We start from the raw sequence: 17,277 nt of genomic DNA, 5'->3' as shown, positions 1-17,277 counted from the left end.
CTGGCCAGTGTGGCTCAGTTGGTTGGGCGTCCTACTGTACACTAAAAGACTGTAGGCTCAATTTCTGGTAAGGGCACATGCCCAGGTTTCAGGCTCGATCCCCGGTAGGAGGCATGCAGGAGGCAACCAATCGATGTTTTTCTCTCTCCCTCTCCCTTCCTCTCTCTCTAAAAATCAATAAAATTAAAAAAAAAAAAAAAAAAAGCCCAGCCTGTTTGGCTCCATGGTTACAGTATTGGCCTGTGGACTGAAGGGTCCCAGGTTTGATTCCGGCTAAGGGCAAGTACCTCGGTTGCAGGCTCAATCCCGTGGCCCTGGTTGGGGTGCATATGGGAGGCAACCAATCAATGTGTCTCTCTCACATCAATGTTTCTCTCCCTCTCCCTTCCACTGTCTCTGAAAAGAAATGGAAACAATATCCTTGGATGAGGATTTAAAAGTAAATAAATAAATAAAAAATTGCAACCCACTGTCTTCCTACCTGCATTACTATAACAGGGTGTGCATGTGTTGGGGGTAAGAGGTAGGTAGGTATATCATGAAGGAGATACAACTGGGACAATAAGGAGTGTGGGTGCAATGAAGCTACTGGAGGGTTCTGAACAAAGTAGAACAAGACCCACCTTATGTCTTAAACAGGATCCCAGTGCCTCCCACACTGAGAATAGGCTGAGGGTGGGCAAGGCAGACATGGGGATAGACAGGCATCCAGGCAAGAGACAGGGTGCTGGGACCAGGCTGGGGGCAGTAGAGGTGGGAAGACGGGAGCAGATTCTGAATGAATCTTGAAGACAGAGCCGCCAGCACTTGCTGAGTAATTGGACATGGCCCTGGACCTCCTTAAATCCTCAGGAACCCTACAATGAGTCACCCTTCCTCCCATAAAGGGAGTCCAGCTCATCTGGAGTCCTAGTTTCCCCACCTGCTTCCCATGTTCACAGACCACCCACCTGCCCCAAGGGAAAAGCCACACACTGACTCCATTTTCCCAACATTTAATTAGGAAAAAAAATTACATGAACAAAGGAAAACTCATGCAACAAAAGAGGAGAGAATAGGGTTTCCGGGACCTCAAGATGGGGCCAGATTCCTCAGAAGAGGCAGAAAAACAAAGGAGTAAGGCACTGCTGCCTCGGCCCCTTGGGGCGGGCGCAGGACAGGGCAGCTGAGGATGAGGGGGTCCAAGGCAAGTGCAGACAACACTAAGGAAGTTTGGCAGTAGGGCCGAGAGAGTGTTCTGGAGCCCCCAGGCCCAGGTCAGGCCCCAGAATGTCTAGTTACAGCTCTCCAGGTGCTCAGATAGAACAGGGCCCTGTGAGAATGTACAGTCCAACTCCCAAGAAGTTTGGAGGGGGGGGGCGTGCTGTGGCCCAGCTGCAGGGGGACCCCTTGATACAGCCACAGTCCAAGGGAAGCTTCAGGTGCATCACCCCACTCCAAGTGCTGCTGGTGCCGAGGCCCCCTTCTCAGAAAGGGTGGGGCCAGTCATGGCAAGGGAGAGGTGCCAGGAGCTAGGCCAAGGCTGACAGTGTCACAAGGGAGTCAGGACAACTCAAGGAGGTGAATGAGGTTGGCAACATCCCGGGGGGTATTTACAGATAGAGATGGTGAGGTGGAGATAAATTAAATAAATAGGTGGTTGGGGGTATAAATAGTAAGGAGGGCAGGGGCTGTCACAACACCTGGGCACAAGGGCAGGAGGCTGGGGGTATTGCTGCTGCTGGGGTGGGGGTTTGGTCCTGTCACCCCCTCCCTGCCTGCAGGGCCCAAAGCAAGGCACTAATGGAGGGGACCCAGGTGTGTAGGGGGGCATATTGGCCCGGTGACCTCACCTGTGCCACCCAATCCCAGGCTCAGCCTTGAGACCCAGACATGAGCCGCCCACCTCTTGACAGGAGGACGGCCCAGGACTGAGAAGCCCCCTCCTCACCGGTTCTGCCACCCTTAGCTGTTGCTGGACATGAGGCTGATGATCTGTTCCAGCTTCTGGCGCAACTTATGCTTCCGAGAAGAGACGTCTCTATCCAGAGCAGTGAGAACCTGTGGGAGGGAGGCCCCAGAACTGGGCTCGCAGGGAGGGACCAGCTCCTCCTAGGCAAAGCCCCCTCCCCCTGAGGTCTTGAGCTCTTCCCTGCCTCACGCCTCAGCGCATCCCTCCTCCCCTGGGGCCCTAGGCACATGGAAAGGGCTCCAACTTCTCACTACTGAACACATCTTCCCCTCAACCCCAAATCCTCCTCCAGCTGCAGAACTTTCTCCTCCTCTCCACAGCCAGAATGCAGCCCCTCCCAAGAGTGGTCAGGACTCGCTGTTCCCTATCTCCCCTTTCTCATCTGCTTCTCAACTCCTCCCCCCAAAACCTCTTGTCCAGGTCTCTATGATCTTGTCACCAAAACCAGCCAGCGTTCTCAGAGCCCCTCTCCCTGGACAATCAGCAGCACCTCACAGCTGAGCACTCTCTCCTCCTTGAGCCTCCTCCACATGGGGGGGGGGGGGGTTCCTCACATATGCTCTAGGACCAGCTCGGCACTTTAGGGTCCTTCCCACCCCACCTGTCTCCACTGCCTGCTCCCCTTCTTCTCTGCCACCTCTGAGTGTCCCAGGGCCCCAGGGCTCAGTGCTTGGGCTGCCACTCCCTCTACACCCACTCTCGGCTGCTGTTGCCAAACTCATCTAGGCTCAGGGCTTTCAGGGCCATGTCCTGACTCACAAATTCATATCTTTAGCCAAGAATACATCCTGAAGTCCACACCTCTATGTCCCTTGCCTACTGCCACTTCCAGTCACAAAAGCCCACAGGCCCTACAATGAGCTGTCCATGCCCAGCTTCTGACCCCCCCCTCAGCCTGACCCTCCACTTTTGCCCAACTAGAACTTTGTACTCTAGCCAGTGGCTTCTCTTCTGGGTCCCTCAAATCCCAGCATCAAGGAGAGTGTCACCTGTGCTGGCCCAAAGGACTGCTTGGGGGAGTGATCATGAGCAATCTAAAAGATGGGCTCCTTATCCCCTCTGTCCCTCCCACTTCCTTGTGGCACTCTTCGACTCCCACCAAGTTCCCCGTCTTCATCACACAGGGAGCAGCACACACCTCCTGGTGGTACTTGGAGACATAGAAGTAGAGCTCACTGAGTGCGCTTAGGACACTGAAGTCGCTGGCGTGGAGGCGGGATTGCTCTACCAGGTAGGCGTCCATGTCCTGGTCACTGATGGATGCCATCTTTGCAATGTCCCGATAGTACCTGTTGGGACCCTGAAGTCACATGGGCAGGTAGCACAAAAGCCAAAGTCCCTGCCCTGGCTGCTAAGCCAGCCTCTGGGCTTTTTTCCTGTGGTTGGCCCACCTCAGAAAAACCAGTCCAGAGAGGAGCAGCTCCTGCCTCCCTCAGCCCACAGCAGTTTCCCCTGGCCTGCCTGGCTCTGCCTCCCCGCAACATGGGGCCACAGGGTAGGGCCCACCTCTCCACCCAACTCTTGTAGTTTGGGATGTCCTTGGCATAGAGCAGCTTATTGGAGGGCGAGTCCTTGCCCAGGCGGTGCTCAGACGTGGAACAGGAGTCCATGAAGGTCTGGGCTACCACTGACAAGCAGGCGTCCGTGATGCTGCTCTTGTGGATGTCGAACACAAACTGCGGATTCTTGATCACATTCACCCAGAAGCGCAGGGGCAGGCTGGATGGAGGGACACACACCTACAGCTCCCTAGTCACCCCAGGAGCACCCTCCCATGGTTCTTGTTTGGCCAGCCCACGTCTTGCCCAGAGCAGCAAGAGTAACACATTTACGGTTAACAGCCTTTTCTTTAAGGTTCTGCCAGAGACACAGAATAAACAGCTACCACCTGGCCAAGCTACCACCTGGCCAAGCTACCAGCATATCTTCCCTATGCAAGGCCCTGAGGACGAAGGACCACCTCTGGGTACTGGCCCCACTACCATGCAGCCTAATGCCCCACAGGACCCATCTCCAAACTGCACTAACTCGCCCTCTTTGCTTGGTGGCACCACGGATGCTAGCCCTCTCTGGCCTGGACAACCACTCCAGCTCCCATCAATTGCCCTGACCCTGTGGTCCCTGAGTCTTGGCAAAGCCATTAGCCTCTTCCAACCACCCACCCCAGAGGGACCAGCAACAGCAGCCAGGCACAGGGCAGTACCAGTTGCTCTTCCAGGTGTGGCGTACGTCAGGGTCACTGATCTGGTGCTGGTCGGCCTGCTCATCCAGGAAGTCAAACATGTACTTGATAGCCAGGGGCAGGGCTGAGCCCCGGTGCGCGGTGCTAAACACGGTTTCAAACAGGTCATCCACAAACTTCTGCAGCGTGCCCTGAGGGGGCACAGCAAAGATACAGGCTGTGAGGGAGCCAAATAGAACATCCCCACAGCAGGACAGATGGGGGACAAAGGCTTGGCAATGAGCAGGGTGTCCCTGCAAGGCCAGAACCCCTGGGCCAGGTCCACACCTTGGTGGCCAGCAGCCGCGTCAGGTAGATCTCTGATACCATCTTGCTGCCACGGTCTCCCTCGCGGTGATCAGCATGGTCGTGGTTCTTCACCAGGTGCCAGAGCTTGGTGCCTGTCTCCTGGTCGGGTGTGATCATGGGTGCACGAGAGCGGAGGCTGTCAGGGCTGCTGGCTGTGCGGAGCAAGCTCTCTGGGGCAGAGGACCAGTTTGCCCCTTAGGCCAAGTGACACCACACCAGCCATCACTAGGACTCTTGCCCCACTTTGTCCTGGGAGCCCAGCAGGCTGAGGGGGGCCTGTCTGCTCCTGCTGGACCACCCCACTTCTAAGCTCTAAGGAACTGGATACCTTCCAAGGGCAAGGCCCAGGGAGGCCACCAGAGCCAAGCTGGCTGCTCAGACAGGGGCTCCCCATGACCACTGTCACAGCCTCAAAGGGCACAGGGCCAGCAGAGGTCACCACACTGAGGACACCTACCGTAGCGGCTAAGGGAGCGGGTGAAGGTGAAGGAGTTGGCCATGTTATAGGCAGACACTTGTTTGGGCACCAGTGCCACCAAGGAACCATCTGCCACCTGGAGACAGAGAGAGAGACAGAGAAGGAGCAGTGCAGGAAGCTGAGAAGCCAAGGGGCCCGAGCCACCACCCATCCAGACCTTGCACAGTGGTCAGCGTGGTCATGCACAGTGTGCTCCTGAGGCTCTCTGAGGAGGTGCCTGTGAGTGCAGGGGCCAAAGAGGAAAGGAGCCAGGGCCCTTGCTCTTATGTCATCAGGGCGGGGCCACACCTCCTAGGTGACCTGGGGGTGAGTGGGCCCCCAGTCCCTCACCTGGTAGTGGGCCAGTGAGTTGACCCTCTTCCAGTCACACTCGATCTTGGTGGTGACATCCTCATCCTGGAGGATGATGCGGGCCATGCGGCCCTGGCGCCACTCTGCAGGCCACAGACAGCCTTTGAGGTCCTGCTCAGTGTCCCCTGAGATCCTGGGCCCACCCCACTCAGAGGACAGAATCCAGGTGGGGAGTGTTAGTGCCAACCAAGGTAAGGCAGCCACAGGTGGGGGCCAGGAAGAGAGGGTGGAGGCCTCACCTAGGTCCATGTCCTCAGCTTTGGGACGCTGGGAGTATGGGATGCCCTTGTACACAGCATCCAGCAGCTTGTCTTTGGCCTGAGTGATGCTGTCGCAGTTGAGAACCTTCACTGGGACCTGAGCACTGCCCTCACTCTCTGGGCATACACAGTACAGGGTCTGTGGGCGAGAAGAACCACATGGTGGGTCCTAGGCTAGGCTTCCCTCCACTTCTAAAGCCATGCCCACCAGGTCCCCCATTCACCAGTGTCTTGTAGTCGATCTGCTGCCGAATGAGCTTATCCTCACTCAGGGAGTAGCGTGCCTCGCCCGTGATGGCGTCAATGGGGCCCTTCTCCATCTGCTGCTTGATGGCGCAGTAGAGCAGGAAAAGCGGCTCTCCGGCGCATTCCTGCAGCCAGAGTTGGGCACATGGCTTGCTGCCTGACATCACCTCCCCTACATCACTTCCCCACATCACCTCCCCTACAGCCCACCTGCCAAGCGCACCTTCAGAAACTTATGCAGCAGGAACGTGAACCAGTTGGTAAGCATCTTCTCGGCCACTGACTCCGTCCTAGGGCACAAAGGTTACTGGGGCCCTGTCCTGGCAGGGGGTGGGGCCATTTAGGGGCCAGGTTGGCAGAGGGTAGGGCTGGGGTTGGGACAGTACCTGCGTAGTAACAGCTTTGGGTGGTTCTTGCTCTCAAGGTTTTTCTCTATGAGGTCTGCCAGCAGTTGCTTGAGCAGCCCCGTGGCATAATCAAGGCGGCTCTGTAGAGCCACCATGGTAAGTGAAGCCACGGTGCCACGGTCACGCATGGAGAAGCTGCTCTGGGCCTCCAGTGTGTGAATGAAGGTGAGCACGAAGGCGCGGCTATGTAGCAGCTGCCCGAAGAGACGCAGAGCCTTCTCAACATTGGGGGGGGTCTGTGAGAGACAGGGAATGTCAGAAGGTGGGGCAATGGTCCTGGGGATGATGGGGTACAGGCAGGCAAGGTTAAGGGGCTCACATCCAGTTCCTTGAGCACTGGGTGGGCCTCAATGCCTGGGAAGAGCACGCGTACGGCATAGGTCCGGTAGTCCAAGAAAGGGATCTGCACCACATCCATGTGGTTTGTCAGCTCGTTGATGTCTGTCTGCAGCTCAGCAAAGGCTGGGAGGGGCAGAGAGGGAAGAGTGAGCAGAGCAAGAGGAGGGAGGCATCCCAGCCCACCCACCCTGCACCCCCAGCCCAGGTACCTTCTTTGCATTCCAGAGCCACACGGGACTCCAAATTGTCCATCTGGAGCTGGAGCCGCTTGAGCGTGCGATCTGCATCCTGAGTCTTGCGCTTGTAAGCGACCAACACAGCGGTGATGGCCAGCAGCAAGAGCCCACCCCCTGTAGCCAGCCCCACCATGGCTGGTAGGGTCAGTGCCCGCTCGGCCGTGATGTGTAGGGTGCCTAGCCAGAACTCCAGGCCACCTACCAGCACCTACAGGGATAGGCTCACTGTGAGCTGACCCCCACACCCGCCCCACACTTCCCTGGTGGCCTTCCCACCCCCTACCCACCATGACAGGCTGCCGGCCTGTCTGGCTGGGTGAGTCACATAGGAGTTGTGTGTCCGAGACGGTGAGTGCACATGGCTGACCCCCAATCAGCACGGTGTAGTTGAGGCGGGAGCTGCCAGCTGCCGCGGGGATCAGATTCTTGCCCTGCGTGTAGATGGCACAGTCAGCTAGGGCTCCCCATTTCCCTGCCCCTCCCAGCTCTTGCACCCCACCAGTACCTTCAACACTACGTGGGAGCCTGGTTTGACATCCAGGACACCGGAGGGCCCAAGTGGCTCAAAGCTGGGGTCAGGGTAGTAAGTGAAGGAGGACCGGTTGAGGGAGCGGGCTGTCTGCACGTGGTCCAGCAGGAAGCCAAACTCATCAGGGTGCTCGCCCTGGGCCTGGGGCTGGGGCCGCCCCAGGAAGATGCCAGGGGCCTTACACAGCATGGCAGTATCGTTGATAACCTGGCAGGTCTGTGTGGACAAGGGCGGGCAGCCCAGCACATGAGACCATGTGTAGCAGGGTCAGGGGCAGGGTAAGGGCAGCTGGCACTCACATTGGTGGTCTCGATGCCTCGGTACTTGGCCCGGACCCGGGGCTCTTGGACTGTCAGCAGGTGGGTCCCGCTTACAGTGATGGCAGTACTTCCACTGGGGACAGGGGGGAGGAGCTTCAGGCTCTGTCCCCCAATGCCCCCAGCCCAGCCCTGAAGAGCTATGAAGACTGCAGTGGGAGCCTGGGGCCTCCCACACCTCGGGTCGCTGGGCGGGTGCCAGGTGCTCTGTGGTCAGGAGGACCCTGCCCCCTTGGCCAAAAAGGGCTCAGGTTTAGAAGAGATGTAATTTGATGCCCAAGGGCCCAGGCACAGGTAAAGCCCCAGGACAGGTAAAGCCCCAGGACAGGAGCTTGGGGACCCATTCTCCCTAGGGTCTTACTTGATGATACTCCAGGTGGGTTCAAGGTGAGTAACAGTGGGATCCTGGGTGTAGGTGTAGAGAACTCCAGGACTAGAGATGTTAGCACGGTCAATGGCCAGGGTGATGGGGGCCTGGCTGGGGCCCAGGGTGGAAACGGGCGAGATACACACGATTGTTTCAGCATCTCTCCTACGTGAGCAAGTAGAGTGCTTTGAGTAGATGGCCCAGGGCCCTCACTGGCCCAGCCCTGCCCCTGCGGCCCCTACCAAATGCCCATCCCAAGACTGGTAGGGCCCTACCCACCTCACAAACTGGCATTCGCCATCTCTCACAGTCACTGTGACCCTGCTGCCGGCGTCTAGAGAGCTTCCAGAAATGGTGAGCCTCGTACCCCCAGAAGCAGGGCCCCGAATGGGACTCACACGGTCAAACACTGGGGTCTGTGAGAGAAGCAGCCCTGAGGGGAGGGAGGAGACAGCCCAGTGCGGGGCCACACCCCCTCAGAACGGGTGGGCATGGGAAGGGGTGGGCGGCTCACACACCACAAAGCTGTAGAGCTGCTCTGATTGTGTGCGGTAGTCAGCAGAACAGTCGCCTACACAGAGCTCCACAGGCCCCGGCAGTGGGCTGGGCACCAGCGACTCCTCCATCTCACACACGATCCTAGGAGTCAGAGAAGGTCAGGGCCAGCCTTGGAGCACCAGCCTGGGTGCTCACACAGCCGCACTCACCTCTCAGCGCTGATGTACTCAGCGGGGATGGAATTACAACGCACACCGGCCACCCGAAGGCCCACTTCTCGGTAGGTGAGGCCCAGGTTTTCACCCACGATGGTGACTCGGGTGCCTCCCTCCTTGGGCCCCATGAGTGGGTGGATCTGTAGAGTAGCAGGACAGGAGGTAAGAGGGTAAGCCAGACTCCTGGGTGCCTGGCGTGCAGAAGGTGTGGGAGGCTAACCTGGGCAATACGGGGGTGGCTACAGCGGGTGCCCTTCTGGCTTGGGTGCATCCAGTTGGTCTTGGGGGCTGGACAGTGGGCCCGCAGCTGGCACCTGTGCTCTGAGACGCACCAACCACAGTTGAAGCGGGGGTCAGCCTTCAGGCAGAGGCCACAGCTGGGTCGCTGTGCCCAGCACTTATACAGGAGAGCTGTGGACACAGAAGGCACTGCTGGGGGGCAGCTATGGGAAGCCAGAGCCACCAAGGGCCCTGATAGAGGGTCCCCTGTTGGGCCTGGCCCCAGCTCATACCAACTCTACCCCCAGAAGCAAGCTCCTTGGCCCCATCTCGCTCCTCACCTCGGAAGGTGGCAGGCTTGTCAATAGGGAAATCTCCATCCCACACCACAGAAAAGTCCAGTTCAGTGTCACCATACTCATCACCTTCATAGGAGTACTGGGGGAGAGGGACCACATGACCCCTCAGAAGGTCTCCTGCCACAGCCACCTGAGGATTCCAGGCCAGTGAGCTGGGCACAGACCCAGGGAGAGGGGCAGGGGGGGCCTCACCGAGGCATTCTGGCACTGCACGCTGCTGCTGTTGAAGCGCACAGCGGGCACCCGCTGCTGCCGCCCCTGTACCCGGACCACGCACTCATAGTTCTTCTGGCCTGACTGGGGCTGTGGCAGGTTCTTGGCCCGCAGGGTAAGAGGCTGCATAACACCAACTGGGATCAGGAGGTCACCACTAGGCAGGATCTCAGGGCAGCCCTGGGAAGGGGGAGAATGCCTGTCACCCACACACCAACTGCTGCCATCCTGGCCCAGCTGGGCCAATCCTACATTGAAGAGACTCCAAGAAATCAATGAGAATCAAAGGCAGAAAAGCCAGAGGCCAGCCCACATGGAGCCCAGCCCCCTCACGCGCGGCACCCGCCTCACCTCGGGGCTGTGGACCCTGCCCTCCTGGAAGGAGCACTCGTGGGGGTGGCTGGTACACACGTGGCGGTACTTACACCAGTGGCAGGGGTAAGGGCTGCCAACGCAGGACATGCACCTGGAGGGGAAAGGCTTCAGAAACAACAGAGAAGACCAGGCCTGCCCCCTCACCACCCCTCCTATGGGACACATGGGGAACAGAAGGAAGAAGGCACCAGGGCTCATCCAAGGCCTGTACAACACAGCAAGGGATGAAGTGACATGGGGACAGAGGTCACAAAGGCCAGTACTCACGACTGGAGGACACTGCAGTTGTAAAAGACAAAGTCGGTCCCAGCGAACCTCACACCAGTCTCCTTGGAGAGTAGTTGCAGCCGCACAGTGCGGGTGGCCCCTGTAGCATGCCCAAGAGCAGCCATGAGCCAGACAGAAACAGAGAGTACCCCCATTCCGAGCAGCTCCAGCCACTGACCGTGCCCTCTGGTGAGAGCCCGAAGCTCCTGGAGAGAGGGTGAGGGGCATCGCAACTCCCCAGAGGGCAGCAGGATGGCCTCGTTCTCTGTCACCTCCTCGAAGGCACAGCTCACGCCTGCGCTGAGGTCTGGCACATTGCGCATGGTCACAGTCAGCTGAGGAAGGCAGAGGGCTCAGCAGGGTGCACCCCCCAACACAAGCATGCATTGACCCACACACCCCACCCCACCCACTCACCACACTACTTACTTGCACCCCAGGTGATGTCACTGACACATTGTTGGGCCGGACCCGCACCTGGACACACTTGCTCAGCTCTTCGGCAAAGCCATGCGGGGCTGAGGCACCTGGACAGGCCCCTTCTCGACAGCATCTGTGTGAGGTCAGCCAGAGCCCATCCAGCATCTGCCCTGGGAGGGCTCTGTACAGGGCTCCATGGAGGGCTGGGGGGAAAGGGGACAGCCAGCCCAGCCCACAGTGCCTTGGCCTATGGGGTGGAGATTCTGCTCATTAACTGGAGAAAGTGGAAGGGGAGGGACAGGAAGACCACAAGGGCCGGGCTGGGAGACATTAGCATGTGGGCAAGGGCAGGTACTGCCCTCCCCAACCAACAATATGCCTAGGTGGCTTCTCTCAGGAACAGAGCCTCACTGAGCCCATCATCACCACCCAACCCCATACTGCCTCCCTCACCTGTGCTGCAGAACACACCAACCACAGTGCGGGTCCCTGGAGCCCAGGCAGGCTGCACAGCTTAAGTACTGCTCGCAAGTCTCCACTGGGAGCTGGCTCACCTGGGGACAACCTTGTTAGCACCCATCCCACCTCCACACAGCCGCCCACCACTACCCGCCTCGGGCCCACCTGCTTCTCACTCAGGAGGTAGATGTGCCGGTGGTCAGGGCTGAAGAGTAAGTCTCGGAGTATGGGGCTGCCATCCACCACAGGCACTGTCTCATACAGTTGGGCATCCTGGGAGCCATCAACTCGTACCTGGGCCACAAGACCAGGAAAGAAGGATGACAAGCCAGTTTGTGGCCACAGCAGCACCCTATGCACCCAGGGCATCCTCTTCTAGAGCCAGGGACTTTCCAGGTTGTGGCTGAACTGAAGTCAGGGCTTGGCAGGGCTCAGCACTCGACCTTCCCCTGCACCCACAATCCCCATGGGCAGGGGAAGGAGGGCTCAAAGACCACCCCTGGAGGTCCTTGGGGGTGACTCAGCCAACCAGAAAACACTCCCAGAAGACAGAGACAAAGATTATTGATGCCTAGGGATGGGGGATGGGGAAGAGGAGTAATATCAAAAGGGAAAGAGGTTTTTAGGGTGATGACAATGCCCTGGAATGAGATGGTGGTGAGGGTTGCACAACTCTGCAAACTTACTAAAACCACTGGAATGTATGCTTTAAGCAGAAGTGTATGGGATGGGAACTATACCTCAATAAAGCTGTTAAAATGACAAAAAGGGCCCAGGAGGGGAACAGGCCCACCCCAAGACCTCAGCAACTCCCTTCACAAGCCTTCCCCTAGCCACCCCCCCACCTCCCTGGGGATAGCTCTGCAATTGCCAGGCAAGCAGGATGAGAACGTGGAGGCTGTTCTGACTCCTGTCCCTTTAGGACACACCAGAGCTCCCAGGGGGTACATCTCCCCATTTCACACCACCCCCAGTCCTTGAACAGAAGCAGCTGAGGCCCTGCTGCACATAAGGGGACAAGAGGGCAAAGAAGGTTATGTCCACATTCATTTGACTAAGGATCCAACAATGACAGCTGAGCCACAGCCACCTGCTTTCCCGGCAGGGATGCCCTAAGATAGGTCTGGTCTCTGATCCCACAGCCACAGGAAGCCAGCAATTCAGGCCAAAGTGAGCAGTGATGTTGGTACAGGTGGATGGCTGCGGGGGCTGCCCGGGATCACAGCCAGGCTCCTAAGGCCCAGCCTGGGAAGTCCCTTTCCCCCACGGGCTGTGTACTGCCCAGGGCCTTACAAGGCTCATCTGCACATTCTTGTTCCCATCCCTCATTCCCTATCTGAGTCTGCCCCAATCTCCACATGCCAAGGGGGCAAGGGCCTACCTTCTTCAGACTGCCATTGCGAGTGCCGATGAAGACCACAGAGTGCTGGTGGTAGGTGTAGGCGGCCACACTGGCCATGCCATCAGTGCTGTCTGCCAGCAGGGGCAGCCCCTCGATCACGTGCAGGCCTCCTAGTGGCTGGTTCAACACCAGCCCGCAGAAGTTTCCATTTATCTGCATGGGCTGGTGAAATACGAGGAACGCATGTGAGAGTCAAAGCTTGGGGGCAGCAGCTAGACAGAGGCCATGAGACCCCACATTCAGGAAGAGAGCAGGACCTGGAACTTGATCCCCACCAGCTAAGACCAACTGCTTGCCCTGGACCCCACAGGAAACTGGGGACCGAGGGAGATGGAGGAAAGAGAGGATGCAGGAGCAGGAAAGGAGCAAAGCCTGGGCTTGCAAGATGGGACAGGCTGGGAGACTGTCGCTAACTCAGCGAGGGACATCTATGACATGGAGCAAGCAGCAGCAAACTGGGGATGGGAGGAGGAGCAGGAAAAGGGAGAGGTGGTACACAAGCCAAGAGAGACAGTGAGAAGACAGGCCAGGGAAGAAGGAGAAGCAGCAGATGCAGGGAGAGGATGAGAGGGCAGGGGTCCCTGAGCGGGAAAAGCAGATGTTTCAGGGCTAAAGCCCCCTACGCTCACGGTGTTGATGCAGGGCAGCTCCTTGTTGAGCAGCCAGGGCAGGGCCAGTGTGCCTTCCCCTCGATAGCATGACTGGATGCGGCGCCGGATGTGAGCATTGATGGTGCTAAGGGTAAAGAGACAGAGGACAGTCTGCCGGGGTGGGCTGGCCCGGTTCTTCTGGCCCTGAGAGAAGATGGTAAAGAGGACGTCCTCGTCAGCCGGCACACCCAGGGCCTGGGCCAGCAGCAGGCCGGGCTTGGCAAGGTGGGCACTCTGCACCAAGCGGTACTCCACACCACGCCAGGAGCAGCCAATGGGAAACTCCACATATGAGTAGAACTCCGAGTCCCCTGCACACATGCGCACGATCTTGGACGTGAAGAATTTCTCGCCTGCTGTGTCCAGCAGCGTCTGCTGGGTGTCCAGCTGCAGCGTCAAGAAGTACACGAAGGAGGCACTCACAAAGCCGTAGATGTAATAGATGTCAAAGGCGGGGTACAAGGACAAGGTGTCTGAGGGGATCTTGATCTGTGAGGAGACAAACTCATCCTGGTACACCTGGAGAGCAGGTCAAGGAGAGAGCATAGGATGAGACCTGGGTCTGTCATCAACCTCCCAAACTCTGGCCCCTTGGCCCCCACAATATGGTTCCCCCAGGGCTTCTCTCATGACCTCCTCCACCCCACACAGTCATAGGGGCCCAGAGCAGAAGGCAAGGTGAGGAGCCACATCCTATGCCTCAGCCCATCCTCCTGTCTTCAGAAGCTTATCCCCTCTAGGACCAGGGCTATTCCAGAGGTGGAGCTAGGACAGAGTGAAGGCAGGAGGGAAACAGGTGCTGGCTCTTAAGAGGGGCAGGAAGAGAGGCAAGGGGAGGAGTATAAACAGACAGGCAGGCTCACCCACCAGACTAAACATGTCGGCACTGTCCTCATCACTGATGAGCTTGCGGGAGCTCAGAGTAGGGAAGTACTCAGACTTGCCATCCACGGCGGTACCCACAAACAGCTTGCTGGGCCCCTCGCCCTGCTCCACAATGACACCAGCCATGGAGTCGGGCTCCTGGGCCCCTGATAGGTAGTGTTCCTTTCGGTGGTGGGGCTCGCCCAGCTTGAAGAGGTCATCCAGGCGCAGAAACTGGCAGATGCCTTGCCAGATGCTGCCGCAGGCCACCAAGCGGCGGGCAGTGTAGTCTATGAGAAGCAGCTTGTTCACGTTGTCCACAGGTGCTAGGCGGTGGGTGCACACACGCATACTGGGGGGTGGGTAGCAGCGAGCATTGTCCTCAATAGGCCCTGTGACATGGGCCCGTAGCTCAGTCAGATTGGGGGCCAGCTTGAAGACTCGGTTCACTGCACCCACAAATACCTCCCCAGTCACCCGGTGCACAGCCAGGTGGGTGAGTGTGGTGTCTGTCACTGAGAAGGCAGTGAAGGGCCTGCTGCCACCCAAGACTCCCCCCATGGCAAGGAGGAGCAGTGGGAAGAGGCAGACAGTGGGCATGGTCGGCGGCTGTGCTCCAGGACGAGCCTGAGGAGAGATTGAGAGTGCCAAGTAAGAGGCCCCTGGCCCAGACTGAAAGCTCTCTTTCTACCTCAGGACCCCCAGCAAACTAAGCTCCATGCCACAGTGGGTGGAAGCCACTCATTCATCCACCACCACACCAGAATCAGAGCCCCAGATGGTGACCACGGCTGGGAGAGGAGGGGCCTCCACCAAGGCCCAGGAGTGAGCAGTGAGCGCAGGCAGGCTTGGGGGCCATCAATCATCCCCCACCCCCCCACCTCTGGAAAGGAGCCAGGAGGCCTCGCCTCAATTGGGCCACACCCAAGGGGGCAGCAGAGCCAGATGCTGGGAAAGGCAGGGCGGGAGTCCCTCCTGGAATGAGACCCAAACACCAGATCCCAGAGCTGAGGGTGGCTAGCCACACACAAGAGTCACTGTAAGCAAACCCCAGGCCACAGACGCCCCACGCCCAAGTTGGGGGAAAGGGAAGAGAACAATCACAGCAGGGAGAGAACAATCACAAGCAGGGGGTAGGGGGGGGAACACCACTCTAGAGTGGCATTGCCACCAGGAGCCCCAGGACAGAGGTCTGAGGCATCAAGGCCTGAGACTGGACCCAGCACCAGCACCACATTCCCAACTGCTGGCCCCAGCTGCCTCCTCACCCCGAGGGCCTCCCTCAGCTGGCTGTCCAGGAGCCTGCTGTCTGGCCTACTGGCTGTAACACAAAGCCAAGTCACGCCTGTCCCCCCAGCCAGGCACCACTGAGACAGACATAAGTCAGGCTCTGCTCAGGCACAGCCAAACATATGGCTCGGGCAGTCCCACACAGCTCTCCCTCCAGATCTAGAGGTTAACTGGAGAAGGGGAGGTGCCAGGGTGCCCAAGGAATCCTATGGGGGGTTCACAGTCCCCAAATACAGAGAGACTTTGGGGAAATGGGGCAGGGACTGTAAGGACAGTGCCCAACGTTGCTGGGTCTTCACCCCCAGGCCACACCCAGCTGTCCTACCAAACCCAGGTAGCAAAGATAGGGGGAGGTGCCAGGAACCAAACCAAGGAGGTGCAGAAAAGAGAAAAGAAAAAATGCATTTGCTAGAACAAGGAGTAGGCCCAACTTGAAACTGCAAAGTTTCAGACTAATCGCCTCTCCAGGGCTCTTTTGTCAGGTCCACATCCTAGACCCCTAACGCAACAGCCAGAGAAGAAAGAAAGGCGAAAGAGAAGAGAGGCTGCATCCCACCCTCACCTCCTCTCCACCCAGCAGGAACACAAGCCTAGGAATGGGGATGGGGGACAGGTCAGGAGGAAGATCTGGAGAGGCAGGCTTTGCATCCCAAGCCCCCATTCCAACTTCCACCTGTAAGTGAGAGCCTGGGGCATCACAAGCACACACACTCCTCTGCTACAGCCCAGCCTGCAGGAAGCATGAGGATGAGAACAGCCCCTCGAAGAAACATGGCTCCAGCCCCCGTTCCCCAGTGCTCCCAATGCCCCCATCGTACTGTTCGCCGGGCTCGCCCTGCCCCCACCAGGGGCACCCCTAGGCCGACCCACGGGGACCCTAGTGGATGGAGGCGCCACAGCAGTCCTTGGAGAGGCCGCTCCTCCGCCACAAAGGGTCCCCATTGGGCAGGGGGGCTGCTGGGCTTAGAGTGGCCTTCCCTACCGGAGCAGGGCACGAAGGACCAGTCAGGCCAGCGCCCTAGGAGCAGGAGGAGAGACAGGGCCCCACCCCTTCAAAACCGACAGAACCCTCGGGCTACCCAAACCCCGAGCCGCGGAGCAGGCTGGCCCCGCACGGGCAGCAGGGGATGGTGGCCACCTACCTGTCCCCTCGCTGCCGCTGGCTGCCGGTGGCCGCCCACCAGCCACGTGGACCCGCCCCCGAGCCCCACACCGGCTCCGCTGGCGCGCGTCCCCGCCGCCGCGCCCCGCGTCCAGAGCCCTGTGTCCCGCTCCGGGCCGCCGCCGCCGCCACCGCCTCCTCCTCCTCCTCCTCCGCCGCCGCCGCCGCCGCCGCCGCCGCCCACACACTGGGCCGGCCTGCGGCCGCCAGGTCTTTTAAACCCGGACTGTACCACCGCTCCGGGCGGGGACGCCCAGAGAGGGCCGGACGGCTGGGCGCACGGGCCGGAGCCGCTCCTCTCCGGGGTCAGGGGAAGGCCCAGCGCGCAGCCCGGGCCCCGTGAGCTGCCGGGATCCCTGCCCAACGAGCTGACGCCCCCCACACTCGCACAATGGCCGCGTCCGCAGCGCGCGCCTCTACACCCTCCTCCCCACCCGCTGCCTCGGGCAACCCTGGGACCCGCGCGCGCCCACGCCACACCCCCTCGGGCCCAGGGCCTGCGCAAGAGTTACCCGGGCGCGCGCCGGCCCCGCCCCGCCCCGCCCCGCCCCGGCGCTCCGAGGCGTACCGAGGCCACCTGCTGCGGGCGCGCGGCCTCAGGGACCCCTCAGGTGCAAACCGGCCAAGGACTCGAGGTCCTCGCTTAGGACACGCTCCCCCTGGCGGCCCGTAGCCTGGAGGGCCCGCGACTAATATGCAAATAACCGGCACAAGGACTGGAGGCTGTCACCATTTATATTTGGCCCCTTCCCTAGCCTGAGACCAGGGCAGGAATCTGGGGATTTCATTCCCTTGCTTTTTTTTTTTTTTTTCCCTTTTCTTTTTAAACAAATTTGAGATATAATTCACCAATCATATTAAGTCACACATTTA

The 17,277-nt window shown here is 59.2% G+C and overlaps 1 protein-coding gene across 3 annotated transcripts; it reads right to left on the bottom strand.

Moving 5' to 3' along the window:
* Positions 1-979: 979 nt before the first annotated feature.
* PLXNA3 (plexin A3) lies at positions 980-16,430 on the bottom strand. Of its 3 annotated transcripts, XM_081126598.1 has the most exons (33): positions 16,385-16,430; positions 13,956-14,579; positions 13,068-13,607; positions 12,418-12,600; positions 11,202-11,330; positions 11,031-11,131; positions 10,587-10,710; positions 10,336-10,492; positions 10,158-10,257; positions 9,867-9,981; positions 9,495-9,695; positions 9,285-9,381; positions 8,945-9,135; positions 8,719-8,864; positions 8,530-8,650; positions 8,291-8,427; positions 8,006-8,176; positions 7,627-7,720; positions 7,304-7,543; positions 7,086-7,229; positions 6,772-7,006; positions 6,543-6,685; positions 6,203-6,459; positions 6,040-6,106; positions 5,795-5,941; positions 5,550-5,709; positions 5,290-5,393; positions 4,939-5,035; positions 4,461-4,651; positions 4,155-4,324; positions 3,458-3,670; positions 3,090-3,240; positions 980-2,040 (listed from the first exon to the last, which is right to left on the bottom strand). In XM_081126598.1, exons 2-33 carry the CDS (start codon positions 14,550-14,552, stop codon positions 1,945-1,947), a joined length of 5,619 nt encoding a protein of 1,872 aa, XP_080982724.1. In that variant the 5' UTR covers positions 14,553-14,579; positions 16,385-16,430; the 3' UTR covers positions 980-1,944. The 3 variants fall into 3 exon arrangements, with proteins under 3 accessions (XP_080982724.1, XP_080982725.1, XP_080982726.1); XM_081126599.1 differs by lacking the exon at positions 3,458-3,670; XM_081126600.1 differs by lacking the exons at positions 980-2,040; positions 3,090-3,240; positions 3,458-3,670; positions 4,155-4,324; positions 5,290-5,393 and having other exon boundaries at positions 4,561-4,651.
* Between the last annotated feature and the right edge of the window lie 847 nt (positions 16,431-17,277).

The sequence above is a fragment of the Miniopterus schreibersii genome (assembly GCF_964146895.1).
Source record: "Miniopterus schreibersii genome assembly, chromosome: X".
In the NCBI taxonomy this organism is placed as follows: Eukaryota; Metazoa; Chordata; class Mammalia; order Chiroptera; family Miniopteridae; genus Miniopterus; species Miniopterus schreibersii.
The sequence above is the reverse complement of the archived record's forward strand: the minus strand, read 5'-3'. Positions and strand labels throughout refer to the sequence as shown.

Coding starts and splice junctions, on each gene's coding strand:
- PLXNA3 (XM_081126598.1), bottom strand. CDS start 14,552: ATGCCCACTGTCTGCCTCTTCCCACTGCTCCTCCTTGCCATGGGGGGA. Junction 8,428..8,529: donor AGCAGCTCTACAGCTTTGTG/GTGTGTGAGCCG, acceptor CTTCTCTCACAG/ACCCCAGTGTTTGACCGTGT. Junction 7,721..8,005: donor CCCACCTGGAGTATCATCAA/GTAAGACCCTAG, acceptor CCCTGTCCCCAG/TGGAAGTACTGCCATCACTG.